The sequence below is a fragment of the Sciurus vulgaris genome (assembly GCF_902686455.1).
Source record: "Sciurus vulgaris genome assembly, chromosome: 15".
Classification (NCBI taxonomy): domain Eukaryota; kingdom Metazoa; phylum Chordata; class Mammalia; order Rodentia; family Sciuridae; genus Sciurus; species Sciurus vulgaris.
Window position 1 is genome coordinate 4,340,178 of NC_136476.1, and position 22,055 is coordinate 4,362,232.

The 22,055-nt window shown below is 34.5% G+C and overlaps 1 protein-coding gene and 1 long non-coding RNA gene across 5 annotated transcripts in view; one reads left to right on the forward strand and one right to left on the reverse strand.

The window, feature by feature from the left end:
- KIF27 (kinesin family member 27) overlaps positions 1-13,178 on the forward strand; it is an 86,372-nt gene extending 73,194 nt beyond the window's left edge. For 2 of the 4 annotated variants that reach the window (XM_079112298.1, XM_079112301.1), the window contains 2 exons: positions 2,179-2,343; positions 9,059-13,177. In XM_079112298.1, coding sequence (XP_078968424.1) covers positions 2,179-2,343; positions 9,059-9,543 — 650 coding nt within the window. In that variant the 3' untranslated portion in view covers positions 9,544-13,177. Of the gene's footprint in view, positions 1-2,178; positions 2,344-9,058 lie in introns of all 4 variants that reach the window. The other 2 variants (XM_079112299.1, XM_079112300.1) reach the window with 2 other exon arrangements.
- On the reverse strand, positions 11-17,505 carry LOC306645059. Its single transcript, XR_013759525.1, has 3 exons — positions 15,813-17,505; positions 14,870-14,922; positions 11-930 (listed from the first exon to the last, which is right to left on the reverse strand). It is a non-coding gene; the product is annotated as an uncharacterized lncRNA (long non-coding RNA).
- Positions 17,506-22,055: the final 4,550 nt, after the last annotated feature.

Below are 22,055 nucleotides of genomic sequence, written 5' to 3' on the forward strand. Positions count from 1 at the left end.
CTCAGTTGTATAAAGATGATAGGGGAGTATGAAAGAAGGAAAATGGGACAGAACTTCTCTTCTAAGCCCAAAATGTATAAATAGTTCCTACCTATACAAATTTTTGCTCTTTTCATGTTTTGGTTACCATGTTTTTGGATAGCTAAGATTGATATGAGGTTATTCGTGCTTGAATGCTATCCCTTCTGCCTGCCCCTTTAGGGCACACACAAAAGAACCACTACAGTCCTGTTGGCTGTTGGTTTAGTTTTTATGTGGAAATGTGGAGATTTTCTCTGGCTTTTAAGTGTAGAGTTGAAATTTTTCTATCTCCTAGGAATATAGTACTCTGATACTTTAATTATTTTCACAAATAAAGTGATAAGGCTCTGTCACATTCCTAGTTTTATTTTTTGTACTTTTCAGTTGATTGTAAAATTTTATGTATTAAAGTTATATCCTAGGTCAAAACTAGACTACTATTGATGGGCACAGTTCAATGAGCATCTGTTCAACCATTACCTTGGATGCAGAAAGAAAGCTATCATAGCCAGGCACAGTGATGCACACCTGTAATCTCATCAACTCAGGAGGCTGAGGCAGGAAGATCACAAGTTCAAGACCAGCCTCAGCATCTTTGCAAGGCCTTAGCAACTTAGTGAGAACCTACCTCAAAATAAAAAATAAAAAGGGAGGGGAATGTGGCTCAATGGCTAAGTGCCTCTGGGTTCAATTCCCAGTACAAAAAAAGAACAAAAAGAAAAAGAAAAGAAAACTATCACAACAAGTGGGCTTCACGTTACCTGGGCATATGGCCAGTACACAAACAGCTGCCAGGACAACAAAATCACTGCCAGATGATAATGTTACTGCTTCAGTGTAGGCTGCTTGATCTTGAGTCTCACAAATCCACAGCTGAAAATGGGTCAAAAGGGATCTGGAAGAAGTAACCTAAGGAAGAAGAAAATCGGAAAACATTTGAATAAGTGTTGAGGCAACTTACCTCTAAATTAATTCTATAACTGGTTAATTGGCAGGATCCTACCATGAATGCATTCAAATATGCTATTCTTACCTTAGTTTAGTTCCATTGTTACGTCTCTAAAAGTGATGTTTAGAGAATTTTAAAGTGATGACGGTTACACACCAAAGGCTCATACCATAATTAAATGCGAACATGTTAAATCATTCATTTCTATAGCTGTACAAGTTTTTCATAACAAAGTTGTAAGTAAAAATGTTAACAATTTGTGAATTTTCTAATTTCAACTGGATTAGATATAAATATATTTCATGGGGATTTTTTTTTTTTTTTCTTTTTCTCTTTTGCAGTGCTGGGGATGAACCCAGGGCCTCATGCATGCTAGGCAAGTGCTCTATCGTTGAGCTACATCCCAGCCCTACTTTATGGGGATTCAATTTATGATGTCATTAAGTAGTTTTTAAAATAAGATAGATTGATCTATACAAATATACTTAAATAAAATTTTACAAAACAGCTGATAATAACAAAAGATAATGGCAAACCAGGAGAACCATTTTATAAATATGTCTCCTGAGTAGGTCCAAAAGTATTTATCTTCTGAAAGTCAGTATACTGGATTTTCCTGTTCTAGAAGTGTTAGGTGTTCGCAATATTAATTAGAAGCTTTAATTATATATTGACATAAATAAGAATTTATGCTGGCTATTTACTTTCTTCTTTTCCTGTGATGTTTTCTTTTATAATTTTATCTTTCTGTAGTCCCTTTTAATGTTTTTTATTTTTTTGTGGGTTTTTCTGGCTGTATGTTTCTTTGGCCTTTGGACCCTAGGCTTATGACTTCCCATATGACCACAGTTCCTGATATAAATTTTAAGATACTAATACAGGTGATGGACAGTGTTCCAAAAATGAACTTTTTATAGGAATCACCTACTTCTGCTGTTCTAGGGATAAGTCTTATTAATAGCAACTGCAAAAAAAAGGCTGAGTCATGTAGTGGCTGGTAGGGTGGAGAAAATGATTAAGGACTCAATCTTTTGAAAAACATGTGTGCTAAAAATCCAAAGTATAGCAGAAAACAAATCCATTCAAGTAACAGATACATGTGTATAAGATACTTGTGACCCTTCAAAGATAATGTGGGGCTATGTTAAAACATAATTTTGAATTGCTTATTAAAAACCCAAGTTTAACTGCAAATTTTTGCTTTATAGAACAAGATGGAGAAGGCATTATAGAAACTTTCAAAACATATGAAGATAAAATCCAGCAATTGGAAAAAGATCTTTATTTCTATAAGAAAACCAGCAGGGATCTTAAGAAGAAACTTAAAGAACTGACACGGGAAGCATTTCAGTGGCAACTAGCATTGTCAGAACGTAAGACGTGTTACTTGTTATGCTAACACCATTTCTCTAGCATTGGTTTTCAGTGCTAGAGAAAAATCAATGCCTGATTTTCAGTGACTGGGTTATGTAGGATGAAACATTTAACTTCTCTTTGTCTCTCTGCACAAAACTAATTGTTTCACCTATGTGTAAGACAGACCCCCATGAGAAGTGAATGACTGAATGAAAGAACACATACATATTTGTTAAGGAAACAGTCATTTTTAAAATTTACTTTTTTTAGCAATCAAAGGTGTATTCATCATGGAGAATATTTAGATCACACTTGAAAATTAGAAGTATGATATGGCCAAATGAAGTATTATTTCAAAGGGATATATTAACTCCAAATAAAGGTTGCTACAAAAAATCTTGTGTAGTGTAAATGCTGGGGTTAATTTTTGTTTAATGGATTCATGAATCTCTGAATACAGTTATCAATTACAAAGTAAATGTTACCTGCATAACTACTCATTTTACTTCAAGAACTGTTTGAATATTGCCACTACAGACTCCTTATTTTTCTTAATAGTTGAGGAGTGCAACTGACTAAAATATTTTGAAAATGTAAAATGCAAAGTCCTGTATAAACTAAACTATATAGGCTTTTTTTCTTTGCAATGCTGCGGATTCAACACAGGCCCTATAAACTAAACTAAAACTAAAATGATACCTTTTAAAACTGTGGGAAGCAATTTTCTTTCTTTCTTTCTTTTTTTTTTTTTTTTTTTTTTTTTTTTTTTTAATTTTTTGGTACTGGGAACTGAAGGTGCTTAACTACTGAGCCATATCCCCAGCCCTTTTTATATTTAATTTAGACACAAGGTCTCACTAAGTTGCTTAGGGTCTTGATAAGTTCTTGAGGCTGGCTTTGAACTTGAGATCCTCCTGCCTCAGCCTCCTGAGCCACTGGGATTTCAGGAATGTGCCACCTCAATCATTCATTGTCATGTGCCAGTGTTTGTAGTTCTTAATTCATTTAATCCTTAAAATAACCCTGTAATTTAAGATGGTTGTCATTTTCCTATTTTATAGTAAAATTAAGCCTTCTGATTATCATTAAAAAATGTGTACAATGGATAATACAAAAAGTAAAGGTGAAAGTGTGTGTATTTCTAAGATAAATCAAGTCTTTTATATCCTGGCCTCTGGAAATTAAAAAATATAATAAATCCATTGTTCAAACAAAGATGTTTCCTTGCATAACTATATATAGATATGTAGAATTAGCACCTTCATAAATGAAGTGATCAAACATGACAAAAATACTCCTCAAAAATAAAAGTATAATGAAGTAATATGTATTGGTATGGTTAAAATATACCTGTAAGTCAGCAAAATGAAGGAGGAGTCAATATTTATAAAATAAGGTATTTTAAAAATCATTAATTTCTATAGCTGTACAAGTTTTTCATAACAAAGTTGTAAGTAAAAATGTTAACAATTTGTGAATTTTCTAATTTCAACTGGATTAGATATAAATATACTTCATGGGGATTTTTCTTTTTCTTTTTCTCTTTGCAGTGCTGGGGATCAACCTAGGGCCTCATGCCTATATTTTATAAAAGAAATACTCTTTGCTTTGGAGGGTATTCTAACAATTTAAGTATGAAAAGTTGGCTTTAAAACCTTTTAGGAAGAGGAGAAGAGGAAAGGGAAATACTGGGGAATTAATTGGAGCAAATTATGTTGTAGGCATATATGAATATGACACAATGAGCCCCACTATTATGTATAATTATAATGCACTAATAAAAACATTAAAAAGTAAAAATAAAATAAAACCTTTCAGTAATATACCTAATTTGTACCTTTAAATGAAATTGCTTAAAGACAAGATGGGCTCAGTGAAAAAATTATGTGCAAAGATATATGCTAAATAGGTAATAGAAGCAGAATTAACATAGTTTTAAGAGTTAAAATCAGTAATATTTTAGAAGGGTAGGTCTAATTCTACCTTCTATGTATAATATTTCTCATGTACAGACATTTTCACAAATAATTTTATTTAATCCTTCAGCTCAGGTTAGGCCACGCCAGTATCTGCTAACAACCAATTTTTTTTCCAGTGGTACGTGGGATTGGGGATCCAGGGAGCTCTACCACTGAGCTACATTCACAACCCTTTTTATTTTTTATTTTGAGACAGGGTCTCACTAAGTTCCTGAGGCTGGGCTTCAACTTGAGGTCCTCCTACCTCAGCCTCCTGAATTGCTGGAGATTACAGGCATGTGGCACCAAATCCAGCTATTAACCCATTTTTCGATGAGGAAATTGAAGCACAGAGAGGCCAAGTGACCCATGAACAGAACAGTAATTAGAACATAGTCTAAGATCCCTCATCTTCCAACTCTTGATCCTGTATTCTAGGATAAAATTTGTCTCAGAATAGAAATGTGACACAAGCTGTATGTGGTGGCACACGCCTGTAATCCCAGCAGTTTGGGAGGCTGAGGCAGGAGGATCACAAGTTCGAGGCCCGCTTTAGCATCTTGGCAAGACTTTGTCTCAAAATAAAAAATAAAAGGGGCTGAGAATGTGTTTCAATAGTTTAGCACCCCTGGGTTTAGTCCCTGGTACTAGAGAGAGAGAGAGAGAGAGGGGGAGGGAGAGGGAGAGAGGGAGAGGTGATAAAAACATACAAATTCTGCCAAGGAGACTAAACTTTCTGATTCTTAGTGTAGTAGTACAGAAGTGCTTATTTATACAACTCATTACATAAAACAATGCCTGTAATATGTAGCTGAAACTTTTACTTGAAAGATTACTTGCAAAAAATGAAAAAGTGCTAGGTGCACATGCCTATAGTCCCAGGTTCCTGGAAGACTGAGATAGGAGGATTGCAAGTTCTAGGCTCACCTGGGCAATTTAGCAAAATCCTGTCTTAAAATTTTAAAAAGGGGCTGGGGATGTAGTTCAGAGGTAGAGCACTCCCGGATTCAGTCTCCAGTACTGAAAAAAAAAAGTTTTAAAATAAACAGATATTAAGTAAGGAAGAGAAAGCAATGAACATAAAACCATTTCAGCCTTTTTTTAAAAACACCCACTTCATAGCTAAGTGATAAGTTATCATATACAAGGTGCTTACCATGTACAAGGCCCTGGGTTCAATCCCCAGCACTAATACAAAACAAAAAACACCTTGCCCACTTTCAGGTTTTTTAAATATATATATTTTTACTTATGGATGAACACAATACCTTTATTTTATTTATTTATTTTTATGTGGTGCTGAGGATCAAACCCAGAGCATCAGGCTTGCTAGGTAAGTGCTCCACCACTGAGCCACAGCACCAGCCTCTACTTTCAATTTTTTTTTTTTTTCCCCCTTGGTGCTGGGGATTGAACCCAGGTCCTTACCAACTGAGCTATATCCCCACCCCTTCCCACTTTCAATTTTGAGGTACCTGAAATTAGACTTCTGGTTTATAAATGACCTGTGTTTATACTACTGAGTCTACTAGACATTTTTTTATTTAAATGGCAGTATGGTATGGTGGTACCCAGATTGAGAAACCTTGATTCTCATTCTGCTTTTAAGGAAACAAAAAGCTAAAGTAAAGTTAATAATCTTGGGGAGATGCAAAATGAGATAAACACCTATATGACCAACTTGTCCAAGATGTCTAGTCTTGATAATAATGTTGAACATATTATTTCAGTTAATTTGCCATTCTTCCTGGAAACATTTTAAATACTATTTTTGGCTACAACAAGTAATATACTATCATTATAGGAATTTTTGAAAATACAGGAAAAAAACAGAAAACAAATCATCCATAAACCTACCTACATTTTAGCATAATTATTTTCTTATTTTCATCATGTTTTTAAAAATAGGATATAACATAAGCTATATCCTTAATATATTAAAACTATTATATTGAAACTATTTTTATATAGCTTGTTATATCCTAAGATACTACTTTTAATATTATAACATTAAATGTTTATTTGAATTGTAACATATAGCAGTTTAAATATTTCAAATTCTGAGTTTCCTAGAATGTCTTCTTTGTATTTATGTTTTTTTGAGACGTACTCTTGCTATATTGTCCAACCTGGCCTTAAACTTGTGGCTTAAGTAATTACTCTAATTGCCTCATTCTCCAGAGTAGCTGGAACTACAGGCATGCGCTATTGCACCCTGCTTTTGTTCACTGATTTTAATGGTAGTCTCTCTGTTGTCTGCCTATGAGATTTATATTTATCTTCTTTGAATTTTTCAAACAGCAGAAAAATTAGTTTTAAGTAAAATATCTTGGTCACTTGTTGGTCATGCCTCTGTTATGGTGTTAATGTGTTCTAACATACTTTGAGGATAAAATTTTATATGAACACTCTATTTCAACTTCCACTTAAGTATTTAAAACCATTTTTATATCTGTTTTTTATTTTTTATTTTTTTTTTGCGGTGCTGGAAATTGAACTCAGGGCCTTGTGCTTGCAAGGCAAGCACTCTACCAACTGAGCTATCTTCCCAGCCCTATATCTGTTTTTTAAATCACTATCAAACTATATATAAGATAATTAAATCCTAACTTTTTTTTGTCATTTTTTTTTTTTTTTTTTTTTTTTTTTTTTGGTGGTACTGGGAATCAAACCCTGAGCCTCAAAGCATGCTAGCACTTGCCTAGCATGCTCTACCTTCGAGCTATACCCTTGGGCCCTGGAATTTTAACTTGTTTTACTAGTTGTGTGACCTTGGGCAAATTAATCTTTCCCTAGTTTGTTTCTTCAATTGTAAAATTCTGCAAGTGGGAAACTTCCTATTATGAAGAATCCAAGTGAGCTTGAGAGTGAACCTCAGCAGTGAGCCCATTTCTGCTCTTTCACATATGATCTTTATAAGTAAGATGCCTGCCTCTCTCCACCAGACACTGTGAGTTGGGCAGCAGAATTTTTAAAAGCTTCCTGATAACTCTAATGTGCAAAAAAAGTTTGGGAGCCACTATCAATGATCAACTTGTTATCTGCTCCAGTTCCATGTGAGGATCTATGTCATTTATTAGTTCAAGTTTTTTTGTTTTTGTTTTTGAGGGATTTCAAAACCTAAAAAGTCAATAATGTTTTAAACCCAAGGTTACAAGCTAGAATGCCTATAGGAATCAGGAAGTCAAATTGAGTTAGAGGGCTTACAGTTGTCATCTAAATGGGCAAGAGGCAATTCTCCAGCTGCTATTGCTGTGCAGAAATTGCTAGCTCTTCTAATTTTTGTAGAAAAGTTGAAAATCTATTTTTACATGAAACTCTATAATTTTTAAATTTTGGGTCAAGAATTATTAACATTAGAGACCAAATAAAACGTATCTGGGGATCAGATTTGATTTGGGGGCTGCAACTTTGTCTTCACAGTACTAATAGCATATTTAGTATGCATTATATGTTAAAGTTGGCATTTTTCATCATATTAGGTTTAGTAGCTATATGGATTTCTCTTAAGCAAGTTTTGTCTTTGATGTTAGATGTTATGATTTGAGGATTTCTAAGCTTTGATCTCTTCTTTTTTTTTGGTTTTAATTAGTTATGCTTGACAGTAGAATGCACTATGATACATCATACATAAATGGAGTATAATTTCTCCTTTTTCTGGTTGTACATGATGTAGAATCCCACCGGTCATGTAGTATATATGTACATAGGGTAATAATGTCTGATTCATTCTACTATCCTTCCTACCCCTATACCCCTTCCCCCCTCCCTTCACTCCCCTCTATTTAAAGTAATTCTATTCTTTCCTAGGCCCTCCAGCCCTTATTGTGAATTTGGATCTGCATATCAGAACATTTGGCCTTTGGTTCTTTGGGATTGGCTTATTTCACTTACATGATAGTCTCTATTTCCATCCATTTACCAGCCAACGCCATAATATCATTCTTTTTGAAGAGTAATATTCCATTGTGTATGTGTACCACATTTTCTTCATTCATCTGTTGAAGGGCACTTAGGTTGATTCCATAGTTTAGCTATTGTGAATTGAACTGCTATGGACATTGACATGGCTGCATCACTGTAATATGCTACTTTTAAGTCCTTTGGGTATAAACCAAGGAGTGGGATAGCTGGGTCTCTTTCCTTACTTCTAATTACTCATTCCAGTGGGGTGTCCCTCGCTGAGAGGGTATACTCTTCATTTCAATGGTAGAAGTTGTGGCACACACCCAGAGTACATTTGGATAGCAGAACCCTTCTAGTGTTGGGAGGACCAACCAAAACCAGCTTTTTATACATTTAATGTCAAGTTCTAGTGTTGGGAGGACCAACCAAAACCAGCTTTTTATACATTTAATGTCGAGTTCCTGAAGTGTGCCTGGAGATACGGGGCAGAGGCAGTATTCTCCAAAGTGATTTCACTTCATTGGGATTTGAAATTTTCCAGTAACAAACCAAGCAGAGGGCAGGATGGAAATACACTGGAGACACCCAGAGTACTCTAAGGTTTCCAGGAAATATCAAAATCCTTAGAAGATAATTTACCTGCTTTGTCCATGTATTAAAATTCTGAGTTATATTCACATGCAAGATATCTGTAAGTGGACTAATTCATACTCACACATTGTGTGTCTAAAAAAATTATTATACAAAAAGGTTGAAAAACTACATGCGTAGTAAGTGATAGCAATATAGTTATGTAAAGATATTATGATTAAAATACCTGATTTGAAAGAAATGATCTCTGAATTTTTGGTTTTGGGATTATTTTTAGATCATGATGCTGGAGACGGAGTCCTGAACCCAGAAGAGGCAAGTGTGATTTCGGAAGAATTAAAATGGGCATCCAGAACTGAAAGTATGAAATTAAGTGGAAGAGAAAGAGAAGTAGACTGTTCTTCAAGCAGTTTAAGAACACAACCAAATTCCCAGAAACTTTGGGAAGATGCCCCAGAGTTACCTCCAATTTATAGCTCTTTAGCACCGCCTAGTGGGCAACTGTTAAGCAATGAGGATAAAACAGAAATAGAAGAAAATCAGTTTACAAAGTCTCACAGTCGACCATCATCCCAAATTCAGCCAGTGGGAAATGTGGGACAGCTTTATGGTGTCACACCTGTAAAATTGTGTCGCAAGGAATTACGTCAGATTTCTGCCTTGGAACTATCCTTACGACGCTCCAGTCTTGGAGTTGGAGTTGGATCAATGACTGCTGATTCCATTGAAGTTTCTAGGAAACCTAGTGACTTAAAAACTTAGTCATTTAACAATAGACCTTTTAATATGGTAGATATGTAAAAAGATTCCTTTCTTTAACTTGGTAAAAGTAAAGCTCAAACTCACTAGTTCTTCCCTCCAGATAAAGGAAGAAGAGGAGGATTGAATCTTTAATATTTTTGTATACTGTAGAGATATATATCTTCTATAGTATATATTTGGGAGTTTTTATTTACATTTCCACAATAATTAAATAAACACATTTTACAATACTTGATAATATTTAAATATTACCACTTATAAATATGCTTAAACTTTCAGGCATATTTTGTTTTTTATTTTTCAGACATATTTGAAGAACAAAACTAATAATAGACTAAGTTATACTTCAAATGTATATTATTACATAATATAAAAGTAGATTATAAACATGTTATAATACAATAATTCTAAATATATTATTATTGTTGTAAAATACAAATATATTGCTGTTTTTAAAGAATCCAGATAAATATTTCTTGTGTTAGAGAGGACATCACCTGCTGCATATGTTTTGGCACAGATGAAGATTTATGCCAAAATGCAGTTTGTGGGTGAAGACATCCTACCAGGTTTATGGACTAAGGAAGATTTATAGTTCTCAGAGCCCACAGAAGTTGAGTGATTGGTCTTGACTTTTTAAACAGCTGTCTGTTCTTTTTCTGGCATTGTTCGTTTATAGTGTTATATTATTGGTTTGCTAATATAATGGAATGTAAATTTTCATCATTCTCCTGCCCTGTGCATTTAACATGTCTTTCATTTATGCTACCAAAATTGGGAGAAAAGATGCAGTTTCGTGGAGGAGGGAAACAATGATAGAATAACATAAAAGCATTTATTTCAGCACTTTCCAGGAAAAGAACACTGATTGTGACATAGCTAGTCACATGGAGGCTGTTCTGGAATGCCTGCAATGTAGTGAAAGGATCTTTAGCTAATTATCTGATGGGCTTCAGCCTGAGACTTTTCTCTATAGTCTACTTCTTCAGGATTTTCAAACAGTCAATCCAAACAACATTGGGACTATAAATATGTAAATGAAATTTTTCCTGCAATTTCCCTTGCAGCCTTTTTGGTCAAAGAAAAATTTATCCACCAGTTCTTTTTCACCGTATTTTTTCATTATAGTCAACATTCCATTCTAGTGACCTCTGAGGTATTATTATTTTGTTTCTTTTCCAAATTTTTATTTGAAAACCAAAGTTGAGTTTCTTAGATTAATATTTGGGGACAGCAGTAAAACCATCCTGACTTAACAGGTGCCTACCCACTTCTCCATTTTTCCTTATCTGATGCTGCTACAAACTTTTTTGAACTTTACTCTGTTTGTGGTGACCTGACCATCTCTTCCAAGACAAACTGTCACTCTGTACCCACTTAAGGCTTTCTTCCTTTTTCTAGTTGCTAGCTCTACAGACTGGAGTTCCTTGTCCAATTGCTAAATACTGTTCCTACAGGAAAAGAGAGACAAACCTCTGAATAGTTTCTTTATCTTTAAAATTCATTTAAATTATGGGTTAAGTAGATTTCTGTGGACTTACCTAGAAACTGAACAGTTTATAACACTGGCCCAGTGAAAAACTGCTCAGTTTCAAACAACTAATTTACAATTAACTTGGAAATTTTATTTTTACCAGGGTTTTCAACTAGTCTTCCTTTTGTATAATATATATAATAATAATATATATATATATATTCAGTCTTATGGCAAAAGGTCAGTACCTTCAACAAAGCATAGCAATTATATATTTATTAGTATGTATATTAATGAAAGTTCTAATCATAAATTCCTTGTAAGATTAATGTACAATGCCTTAATAAATAATTCATTATATAAGAATATATTTTGATATGAGAATCCTGCTTGCCCAAGAAATTAGCACATATTTGTTTTAATGAAAATAAAAACACCTTTTCTCACTAACAAAGCAAGAAAAGTTATATCACACCACCAGTGACTTGATAATGCACATGTAAATTTGACTGTTAAGTAACAAAGATATGATTTCCCCCCCTGCTTTTGGTTAAACATATATCTCTTTTATACTATGACAGATTTCATATACACATAAACAAAAAATAAAATAAATAAAAATTTTTAATATACTAATAATAACTGGGTACTGTGGTACACACCAGTAATCTCAGCAACTCAGGAGGTAGAGACAGTAGGATCACAAGTTCAAGGACAGTCTCAGCAATTTAGCATGACCCTGTCTCAAAATAAAAAGGGCTTTTGGGGTGTAGCTCAGTGGCACAGTGCCTGGTTTCAATCCCCACTATTGCAAATATTTAAAAATAAATAAAACAATAGGTATGCACAAATGTATACTACTAACAGATTTTAATTCACTTTTTCACATTAGTTTAAACATTTTTGTTTGTTTGTTTGTTTGTTTGTTTTTTGCGGTGCTGGGGATGAAACCCAGGGACTTGTTCTTGCAACGAAAGCACTCTACCAACTGAGCTATCTCCTCAGCCCCCAGTTTAAACATTTTGTCATTGTGTTTGTCTTTTTGCATGTATATAAAATGTTTGTGCTTTTCTTCTTTTGTTCATTATGTTTTTATTCTCTACTTGTAACAGCATTGGAAAGGAAAAATATCTGCCTCTGTAAAATATTAGTTCCTTCCCTAACTAGACAGTTAAAGATAACAGAGTTGGAGAATTCTGTAAGCATGAAAACAATAAGTGGTGAAAACATTGATGAAAATGCTTTTGTATTTTTTTTTCTTTTTTTGTACTGAGTATTGAACGTAGGGGCATTTTAGCATAAGGATACCCCAGCCATTTTTACTTTTTATTTTGAGGCAGGGTCTGGCTAAGTTGCTGAGGGTTTTGCTAGTTTGCTGAAGCTGGCTTTCAACTTGCAATCCTCCTGCCTCGGCCTCCTCAGTTGCTGGGATTACAGGCATGTGCCACTGCGTGGAGCTTTTCTTTTTTGTTTTGCAGTGATGGGGCTAAGCAAGCACTCTACCACTGAACTACACTCCCATCCTGCCTTCATACTTAATTACTTCTGTTAATGCTGTTTTGGGGTCCTTTTTTGGGGGGGTGCCCTCAATTATTCACAACTTCATAAACTTTCAGGATCCAAAGAATCAGCACAAATACACATGGCCTATACTAGCACTAGTATTGTCTTATTTACATTATTTAAGGTCTATAAAGTTATGGGTGCTTGTTTGAAATTAGATACCTTATATGAAAAAATAAAGGTCTTATATTAAGTCTTAGGATGAATTATAATGGAGTCAGATCCTTAGTGGGGGTTCAGTTCTGTGGACAACACTAATTTCCAGACATTAAATGCAAATATGGCTTGTCTTGATCTTTCAGTTACTTCTCAGGCAGTAACTGAAGGTTCAATTAGAAAGTCATTCATGTCTATAATTGCTCTCTTGACTTGTTGGAATTTAAAAAAAAATTCATTTTATGTATTTACATTTCAAGTTAGGTTGTAGGCTGCCTCCATTAATACTGATTACATGCTCCCTACATTTATATTTTTAAAAATTGAACATAAAAAATAACAGAATGAATCAAACACCATTACCCTATGTAAATGTATGATTACACAAATGGTATCCCTCTACTTCATGTACAGAGAAACAAATTGTACCCCATTTGTTTACAATAAAAAATAAGTAAATAAGGGCTGGGGATATAGCTCAGTTGGTAGAGTGCTTGCAAGGCAAGCACAAGGCCCTGGGTTCTAATCCCCAGCACCGCAAAAAATAAAGAAAAGAAAAAAAAAGACATTGGAGAACACTTTAAAAAAATGAACATAAAGGTGAAAATGAGATCCTACTGCAATAAATATCTTAAATACATTGGTTATGTTACATATATATATATATATATATATAGTTATAGATGAACACAATTCCTTTATTTTATTTATTTATCTGTACGTGGTGCTGAGGATTGAACCCAGGGCCTCACATGCTAGGCCACAACCCCAGCCCAGGTCATGTAGTATTTTTGAACCTAAAGTGGCAATAGTTTACTAAGATGGGATAGTAGAGGTCTTTGTCCAATAAGGAGTAGTATTTTATTACTGTCCTTGCTACTGCTAATAAAAACTGACTACACGGATTTTATTGTTTTTAAATTTTCTACAAACAATGCACCTTGTATTACCTACATCAGGGGTCACTGCTTATATTCCTTACTCTTAGAGTTTACAGCATACAAGGCACCAAATACTGATGTTTACTAAAGTGACCTTAATGCTGAACCTAACATGATCCCAATACAGAGGTAATTAGAACAGGGAAATTGTAAGGAAAAATTTCAGAAAACCTTGACGTTAACAATGTTGGTTTTTGCATAGTTCTTGTCATATTTTTCCTTCTAGGAAGTTCCACTGTGAGTCAGCCAAATTATCACTATTTGAAATGCTAGTAGTATAATTTGCACCCAAAGATACTGAATTTGAATTAGTCTTAGGTATTATGTACTACTGGTTATTTATTTGTTTATTTGCAGTAGTGGGAATTTAACCTGGGGGGAGGGCACTCTACCTACCACTGAGCAACGGCCCAGCCCTTTTTATGTTATATTTGGAAACAGGGTCTTGCCAAGTTGCCCAGGCTGGCCTTGAACTTGTGATCCTCTTGATTCAACTTTCCTAGTAACTGGGGATTACAGACAAGCAGTATAGCACCCAATAGCACACAGTTCTATAACAGTTGAGTTATCTTTACAGTTGTTTAAGAGAAAAAACAATCTCGTAGACTTTGTTAAAATGAGCAACAATATCCTTTATGCCAAGGATAAAACCGTTCACCGCAGAAAAAAGTAGGTAACTAAATCTTTATAAAAATATATAATTAGAGTTATTAGACATTTAAAACTCCCATTTATTAATTAATACTTGTGTAAGTAAAGTTGGAAATAGGAAATTTTTGGAAACTTCATATATTTCAAGCTTATTATAGTATATATAAAACAAAGTATAATTTTTCAAGTTCAAAGAAGTAAATGTTGTTAGAATTCACTTTATTTGATCTGAGGTACCTTATATTTATTTATTGGGGGGGCGATAGTTTTATTTATTGGGGGGAGATAGTTTTGGGGATCAAACCCAGGACCTAGGACATGCTAGGTAAATGCTATACCACTGACCTATGCCCCAGCCTGAGGTGTTTTTTCTTTTTTTTTTTGCAGTACTGGGGATCGAATTCAGGGCCTTGTGCTTGCAAGGCAAGCACTCTACCAGCTGAGCTATCTCCCCATCTCAAGGTGTTGTATTTTTAAAAGACCCACTTTTATGCCTGCCCCGCCATTATCAACAACAAAGTATAATCATGTGCTTACTTACCCTTTACTCTCCATAATAATCCAGGATTGAAATAGCTCTAAGAAGACAGATGACTGGAGGCAGGAGAGAACAGAACAGGAAAGAAAAGTTTATTTGAAAGCATTCCATAAACAAGCAAAAGGTTTTCAAAAATATTTGGAGAGAATACATTTTACTTTGACTAAGGGATCAAAACTTAACTTCAACCTTTGGTTATATCTAGTTAGTACTGAATTTGCCATTCAAAAATATACACCCCACTTTTTATACTAATTCCTTTCTTACTAATTAATTTGAGATTACATGAAAAGCAATCGTAAATAAATTAAATGGAAATTGTGAAGTCATTCAATAGAGAATTATAAGAAACAGCAGTTCTGGATAAATTCCAATAGCCCAGTGTAAACCAAAGAAAGCAGTTAGGACCTAAGTGATTTTACTAGTGAAGAGCCATGAATAGTGTATCAAAATAAATGTTTAATTGTAGTCAAAATTGTCAGAATTTCTTGTGGTGCTGGGGATAGAAACCAGGGCCTCATGCATGTAAGGCAAGCTCTCTACCAATAAGCTATATCCCCAGCCTGACAATTCATTTTTATAAAACAATTTCTACCTTAATCATTTTGCTTAATTTTCCTCTCTACTAAAATATACCTGAATTTTTCTGCTGAAAACCCTGTGGAGAAAAGATTTTCATTCATGATTACAAACCAACATTTATCCACCTGCCTTGAGAAGCTGAATTAATGTTATTTTTGTGACCTGCAGTGGCATTTCGCTATCCTACTCAGTAAGAATGAAGAGTTAGCTGAACTTGACCGAGTCACAATTTTGATTATTTATAAGTATTAAACCTGACAAAGTTTTGTTATTTTCTAGCATTGTATTCTCTAGATGGGAAAATGGAAACAGGGCAAAGTATTTCTATACTAAGGTTGCAATCTCCTTTTGAAATTCCTGTTACCTGGGGAGCTGAGCAGCATCGGAATTATTCCATTCCAGGACCAGGGCTAAGTCCATCTGTTTCATTGGATATTTTCTTAGTTCCAAGTGCCAAGTTAGATGACTGGGATGATCCAGGTGATAATTTTATTAGTAGAGTACAATAAATGATGATGATTCCTAAAACACCAAACAGCCTTTCTTTAAAACAACAACAAAAACTACAAATCACTCTTTTACATTTAAAAAATAGTGCAACTTATTGTTATTTAATAAATTGAGAGGGAAATTGTTAATTACTATATGGCAAATGATCTGTTGTTTTATAAAAATATGAAAGCACTATAAAACCAAAGCATCATATATATTTAAGATGAAATCACAAGTAGGTTTTCAATAGAGTTGGTTCACAAAATAGGATAGCTTTGGCATACATGTAGTTGCTTACTCTATATCATAAAACATTTTCTAAACAAATTGATTTTCACAGTTTTAGTCAAATATATTATCAACAATAGAAACAACAGTATTCTCAGGGAAACTTCATGTGAATTCTGCTCTTGCTAAAATATTTTAAAGACTTGAATCTAGCCAGGCACAGTAGCTAATCCTAGCAGCTTGGGAGGCTGAGGTGGGAGTATTGCAAGTTCAAAGTCAGCCTCAGTAATTTACAAGGTCCTAAGCAACTTACCAAGAAACTGTCTCTAAATAAAATATAAAAAAGGGCTGGAGATGTGGCTCACTGGTTCAGCACCCCTGGATTCAATCCCTGCTGCCAACAAAACAAAACAAAAACAAAACATCAAAAACAACTTGCTGAATCTGTTTTTATAGGCCCAAGTCTTGCTTTATGATAATTTGATTCTTAAATGAAAAAATATGTTTTTTACTGGGTTTTTGACCATCAGTTTTTGGTTGTTCCTTTTCTTCTTGTTACATTTGTGAGCTACTGAACTGTAACTAGAAAACTTCTTAAAAGAGAATTGTTTCCATTTAGTAATCACAAAATATTTTAAACTCTATCCCCACCCCCCAACCCAGGAAATGGTAAAACAATAAATAAATTTTTTGGCATGTGCCAAAAAATATAGGTATGTGATCAGATGAATAGTCTTCATTTGGCATTTGCTATTCTTAGCTACTATATATAAGAAGTATATTAGAATTAAATTTGATATTACCATGGTGGCCTCTCCTTCATATGTATTCAGAGGGGAGCTCATTCCCTCTATTTTGCAAGTATCTTCCAATGTTAAGAAATATTTTGCCTGTATTTAGATCAAAACACCCATGATCAAGTAATCTAAGAGAAAGCCGAGACCATAAGGGTAATAGAACCTACAATCAGAAGTATTCTAGTGGATTGTGAACAAATAAATCAGAAAGAAAGAATACTAGCATACACTTTTCCTGAAAGTCAACTTCAGTGGTACTGAGATCCTCTTAGTAAGATTTATTAGAAAATTGTCTATCTCCCATGAGAAAGGAAGTTAGATGTAAGGACCCAATTGTGTGAGTTTAATTGACCAGACCAGAGCAAACCTGGACTCTTCAGGAACAGGGCTAGTGACCTGGACTGTAGTTCTCATATGGGAAAGAATGTGGGCCTCTTCCCAAAGGATTAGCAAGCAGGTAGTTCAAGGAACTTATTTTCTGAAAACATCACAAAATGGCATCTATAAACCAGAGATGGGAATTTCTATAGATTTTTTAACTTATAGGCATTTTCCTGCTGTTTTCCATCAACCTTTTATTTTGCAGATAGAGTTCAGAAATAACAACCCTGAATATAATTATATATATGTATGTATATATATATATTTATATAATTTACCATTCTGTGTGTGTGTGCGTGTATATGTGTGAGATGCTGGGGGCTGAATCTAGGACCTTGCACAAAATTTACCATCTTAAGGTGTTCAATTAGGTAGTTTTTAGTATATTCACTATATTGTGTAATACATACTAATATCAGAACATTTTCATAACTCTGAAAAGAAACTCATCCCTAACAATCGCTAATCTACTTTCTGTCTCTACAGATTTGCCTTTTTTAGCATTTCAAACAAATGTGTCTGGCTTCTTCACTCAGCATGTTTTTAAAGTTCATGTAACAGTATTTCATTCTTTTTTATGGTTAAATAATACTCCATGTATAAGCCATGTATAAGCCACACTTTATCCATTTCATGAACCACTGAAAATTTGAATTATTTCTACTTTTTGGTTATTACCAATAACAACACTATAGCATGTAGTATGCTATGAACATTTATGTACAAGCTTTTATGTGAACAAGTTTTCAATTCTCTTAATTATACAGTAGGAGTGGAATTTCTGAGTCATGTGGTAACTGAATGTGTAACTTTTAGGGGGACTGCCAAACCAAACTCTTTTCCATAACAGCTGCACTATTTTACTCTCCTGACAACAATGTATGAGGGGTCCCAGCTTTTCTACATCCTTGCCAATACCTGTTATTGTCTGTCTTTTTACAATTATAGCGATGCTAGAGCACATTATTGCATTTTAAGTTAATTTTTTCCTAATAACTAACATTATTAGTTATTATGGTCATTTGTGTATCATTGGAGAAATGTCTTTTCAAATCCTTCAGTCATTTTATTTATTTTTTAAACAGTCACAATAGTTTACAATTGAACTCTTTTTAAGATATTTACAAGATGAACAATTTTATACATCAGAAATGGTATGCTTTTGCATGTAAATATCCAGCACCATGTGTTGAATTACAACACAGGCAACAATATGAAAGGGGAATAAAACAAAGCTGAAGTACCTTTACTCATTTTAAATTGAACAATTTGTCTCTTCATTTTTGCACTGTTAAAAATTTTGTTTGTTTGTTTGTTTGTTTTAGGGGGTTACTGGGAATTAATCTCAGGGGCACTTTACCTCTGAACTATGTCCTCAGTTTTTTTTTATTTTTAAGTTTGAGCTTGTCTTGCTAAGTTGCTGAGGGTCTCCCTAAGTTGCTGAGACTGGCCTCAATCTTGTGATCTCAACCTGTGATCCTCCTGCATCAGCCTCCCAAGTCACTGGGATTACAGGTGTGCACCACCATACCTTGTATTTTAATAATTATTTATATATTCTAGATACAATTCTCTTTACAGATATATGACTCACAAATATTTTCTTTCACTGGGTTTCACTTTCTTTTTTTATTTTATTAAAATCTTTTTTATTTTTACAGACTACATTTTGATTCATTGCATACAAATGGGGTACACCTTTTCATTTCTATGGTTGTACATAATGTAGATTCACACCATTCATGTACATACATATACATAGGGTAATACTGTCTCATTCTACTATCTTTCTGTCCCCCACCTTGTCTTGATAACTGTAGCTTTGCAGTAAATTTTGAAGTAGGAAATGCAAATCCATAAACTTTGTTCTTTTTCAATATTATTTTGGTTATTTTGGGTCCCTTGACTTTCCACATGAATTTTAGAATCAGTCATCCATTGTATTAAAAAAATTGGAATTTTGATAGAATTTGCATTGAATCTATAGATCAATTTTGGAAGTATTGTCATCTTAACCATATCATGTTTTCCAGTCCATGAATGTTGTGTGTTTTTACATTCTTTTAAGATGTTTTGTAGTTTTAAGTGTACATGTCTTATACTTCTTTGGCTAAATTTACTGGTAAATATTTAATTCTTTTTGACATTATTATAAGTGAAACTGTTCTCCTAATCTCTTGGGCTGTTCATTATTACTGTTAAGAAATACAACTTAGTTTTGTATGTTGATCCTGGTTTATTTTCTTAAAATATTTTTAGTGGTAGACAGACACAACACCTTTATTTAATTAATTAATTAATTTTATGTGCTGCTGAGGCTTGCTCCTGGTGCCTCACATGTGCTAGGCAAGCACTCCACCACTGAACCACAACCCCATCCCCAATCCTGGTTTATTTTTAGTGGAGAATAAATTCAGGTTAGAAATATGTCATGAATCAAGAAACTTATATGGTACTTACCTATACAAACCAATTTAATGAATAGGAAATTCACCTTTTATTGTTATTGTTAAAATTTTAGCTGATTATTTAATTCTTTAAGAATTATTTCCATTTTATTTCTAAGTTAAGGGTAGTGAAAGCATAGAGCTCAGTAGGTCATTTGACACTTATAGTCTGTGGTTTTATGTCTTTCATAAGTATTTTTCCTATTTAAGTGAAACAGCGACAACCTTCAGCACCTCATGTCTCTGTCATCGGGATACTTTCTGTGTATTTCTCAGTGTTACGTATCTTAAAGATTAATGGTAATACTGACAAAATTAATTTATTAAACACATTTTTGTGTGCTAGGTTTTATGTAAGAGCTAAATGCTAAAAGAAACAAAGTTGAATAAACCACAGACCCATGCATCAAGGGGCATACATCATGTTGAGAAAAGACAGACAAATGAACAGACAGTTACACTGGGGTCTGTTCATTTAATAAACACTTGAATGCAAACAATAAATCTGGCACAGTAGTGACATACCAGTAAGTAAACCACCAGGTTTCTACTCTTATGGGGCTCCTAACATAAAGAGGAATACAAAGGTTGTGGTAGGGTATAACTTTTAGGGATGTGATAAAGCTTCCTCTCCCCCTTGTGTTGGCCTTAGAAGGGTACAGGAATAAGAATTACAGTATTTCAATCAGAAAACCCCATTGCAAAGTCTAAGAAGTGGGAGACAACATCATATGTTCAGGGAACAGTTAGCAGTTTAGTAATAGACCTGCTACACTGGAAACTCAGAATAAGTATCCGCTGAATGACTGAATGAATTAGTGCTGATATGAGGGATGTTTGAGACAAGAATAGGAAAGTTTAGGTCACAAAGGACCATAAAAGAAATCCAAAGTTTACTGACTGGAGCCTATCATCCTCCATTTGCCTGCCTCTTGCCTGCCCATCACCTGCCTTTCACCTACCCATCACCCACCATCCGAGGTCCACCTGCCAGTTGTCCACTGGTAGCCAGCAGACTGACCGCAGACTGCCAGTGCATCGCCAACTGCCTGCTGTTGCCTGGAAGTCCACTGTCACAGTATCTGCAGGTTTGGTTACACGGGGCTGCCACCATTTTGAGACAACAGCCAGGACCTGCAGGACCTCTGAATCAGACAGATCACACCTGCCTCCAGGACCTTGGCTGGCCATGCCCACACCCTGAGCTGCAGCTCCCCATTTGCCAACACATTCAGAAGCCAGAATAGCCATCTTGGATTATCCTGGAAGGGGTAGCTCCCATCTTTAGGTGGGGCAAATCCCATCCTGAGACCCCTGCTGGAGACTGGAAGTTCATTGTCAGGTACCTCTCATGCATCAGACTACTGAACACTGGGAGGTTTGAACACTATAAGACTGTTGTAGTGTAGATTTTTTTCCCTTGTTTTTTTCTCCTTTTTGAAAAATTTTAAGTTTTTATTTCTTTACTTTTCTTGCTCTATTTTCCTTTTGTTTACCTGTTTCCTCAGAGTCTCTTTCTCCTTTTCTCATGCTAACAACCAACTTGTTTTGATTATACTTTCACTCTTTCTACAATCTAGAACTTCTATATACTCTTTTCTTATCCCATTAACAGTTATATCCTACACCCCTCTCCATCCTTTTTGTCCTCTAGTAGAAACTGCAGACCTTATTTGTTATACTGTAGATAATAATTGAACTCATTCTGTTGATTATGACAATATTGTTAACATCTTCATAGGGGCTATTTGGTTTAGGGCTGCATATTGTCTGTACTGGGTACTGCTAATATTGATCTCCCCCCTAAAGAAGAGGTTTTAGAAACCTATAGGGTCACTATAAGTCTATAAGGGGAAAACTGCAATACCCCAGATCTGCACTGCTAAGAGGGGAAGCTATGTGAACAACATGAAAAAACAAGGGAAGAAAATGATCCAAACAAACCTAGATCCTATATTACTAGAAACCAGTGACAGCATGGTAGAAGAAATGTCAGAAAAGGAGTTCAGAATATACAGAATTAAAATGATTCGTGAAGCAAAGGATGAGATATGAGAGCAAATGCAGGCAATGAATGATCACTCCAATAAGCAGTTCAAAGAGCAACTGCAGGAAGCAAAAGAGCGTTTCAACAAAGAGATAGAGATTCTCAAAAAAAAAAAAAAAAAAATCCTTGAAATAAAGGAAACAATAAACCAAATAAAATACTCAATGGAAAGCAACATCAACAGACTAGATCACTTGGAAGACAGAACCTCAGAC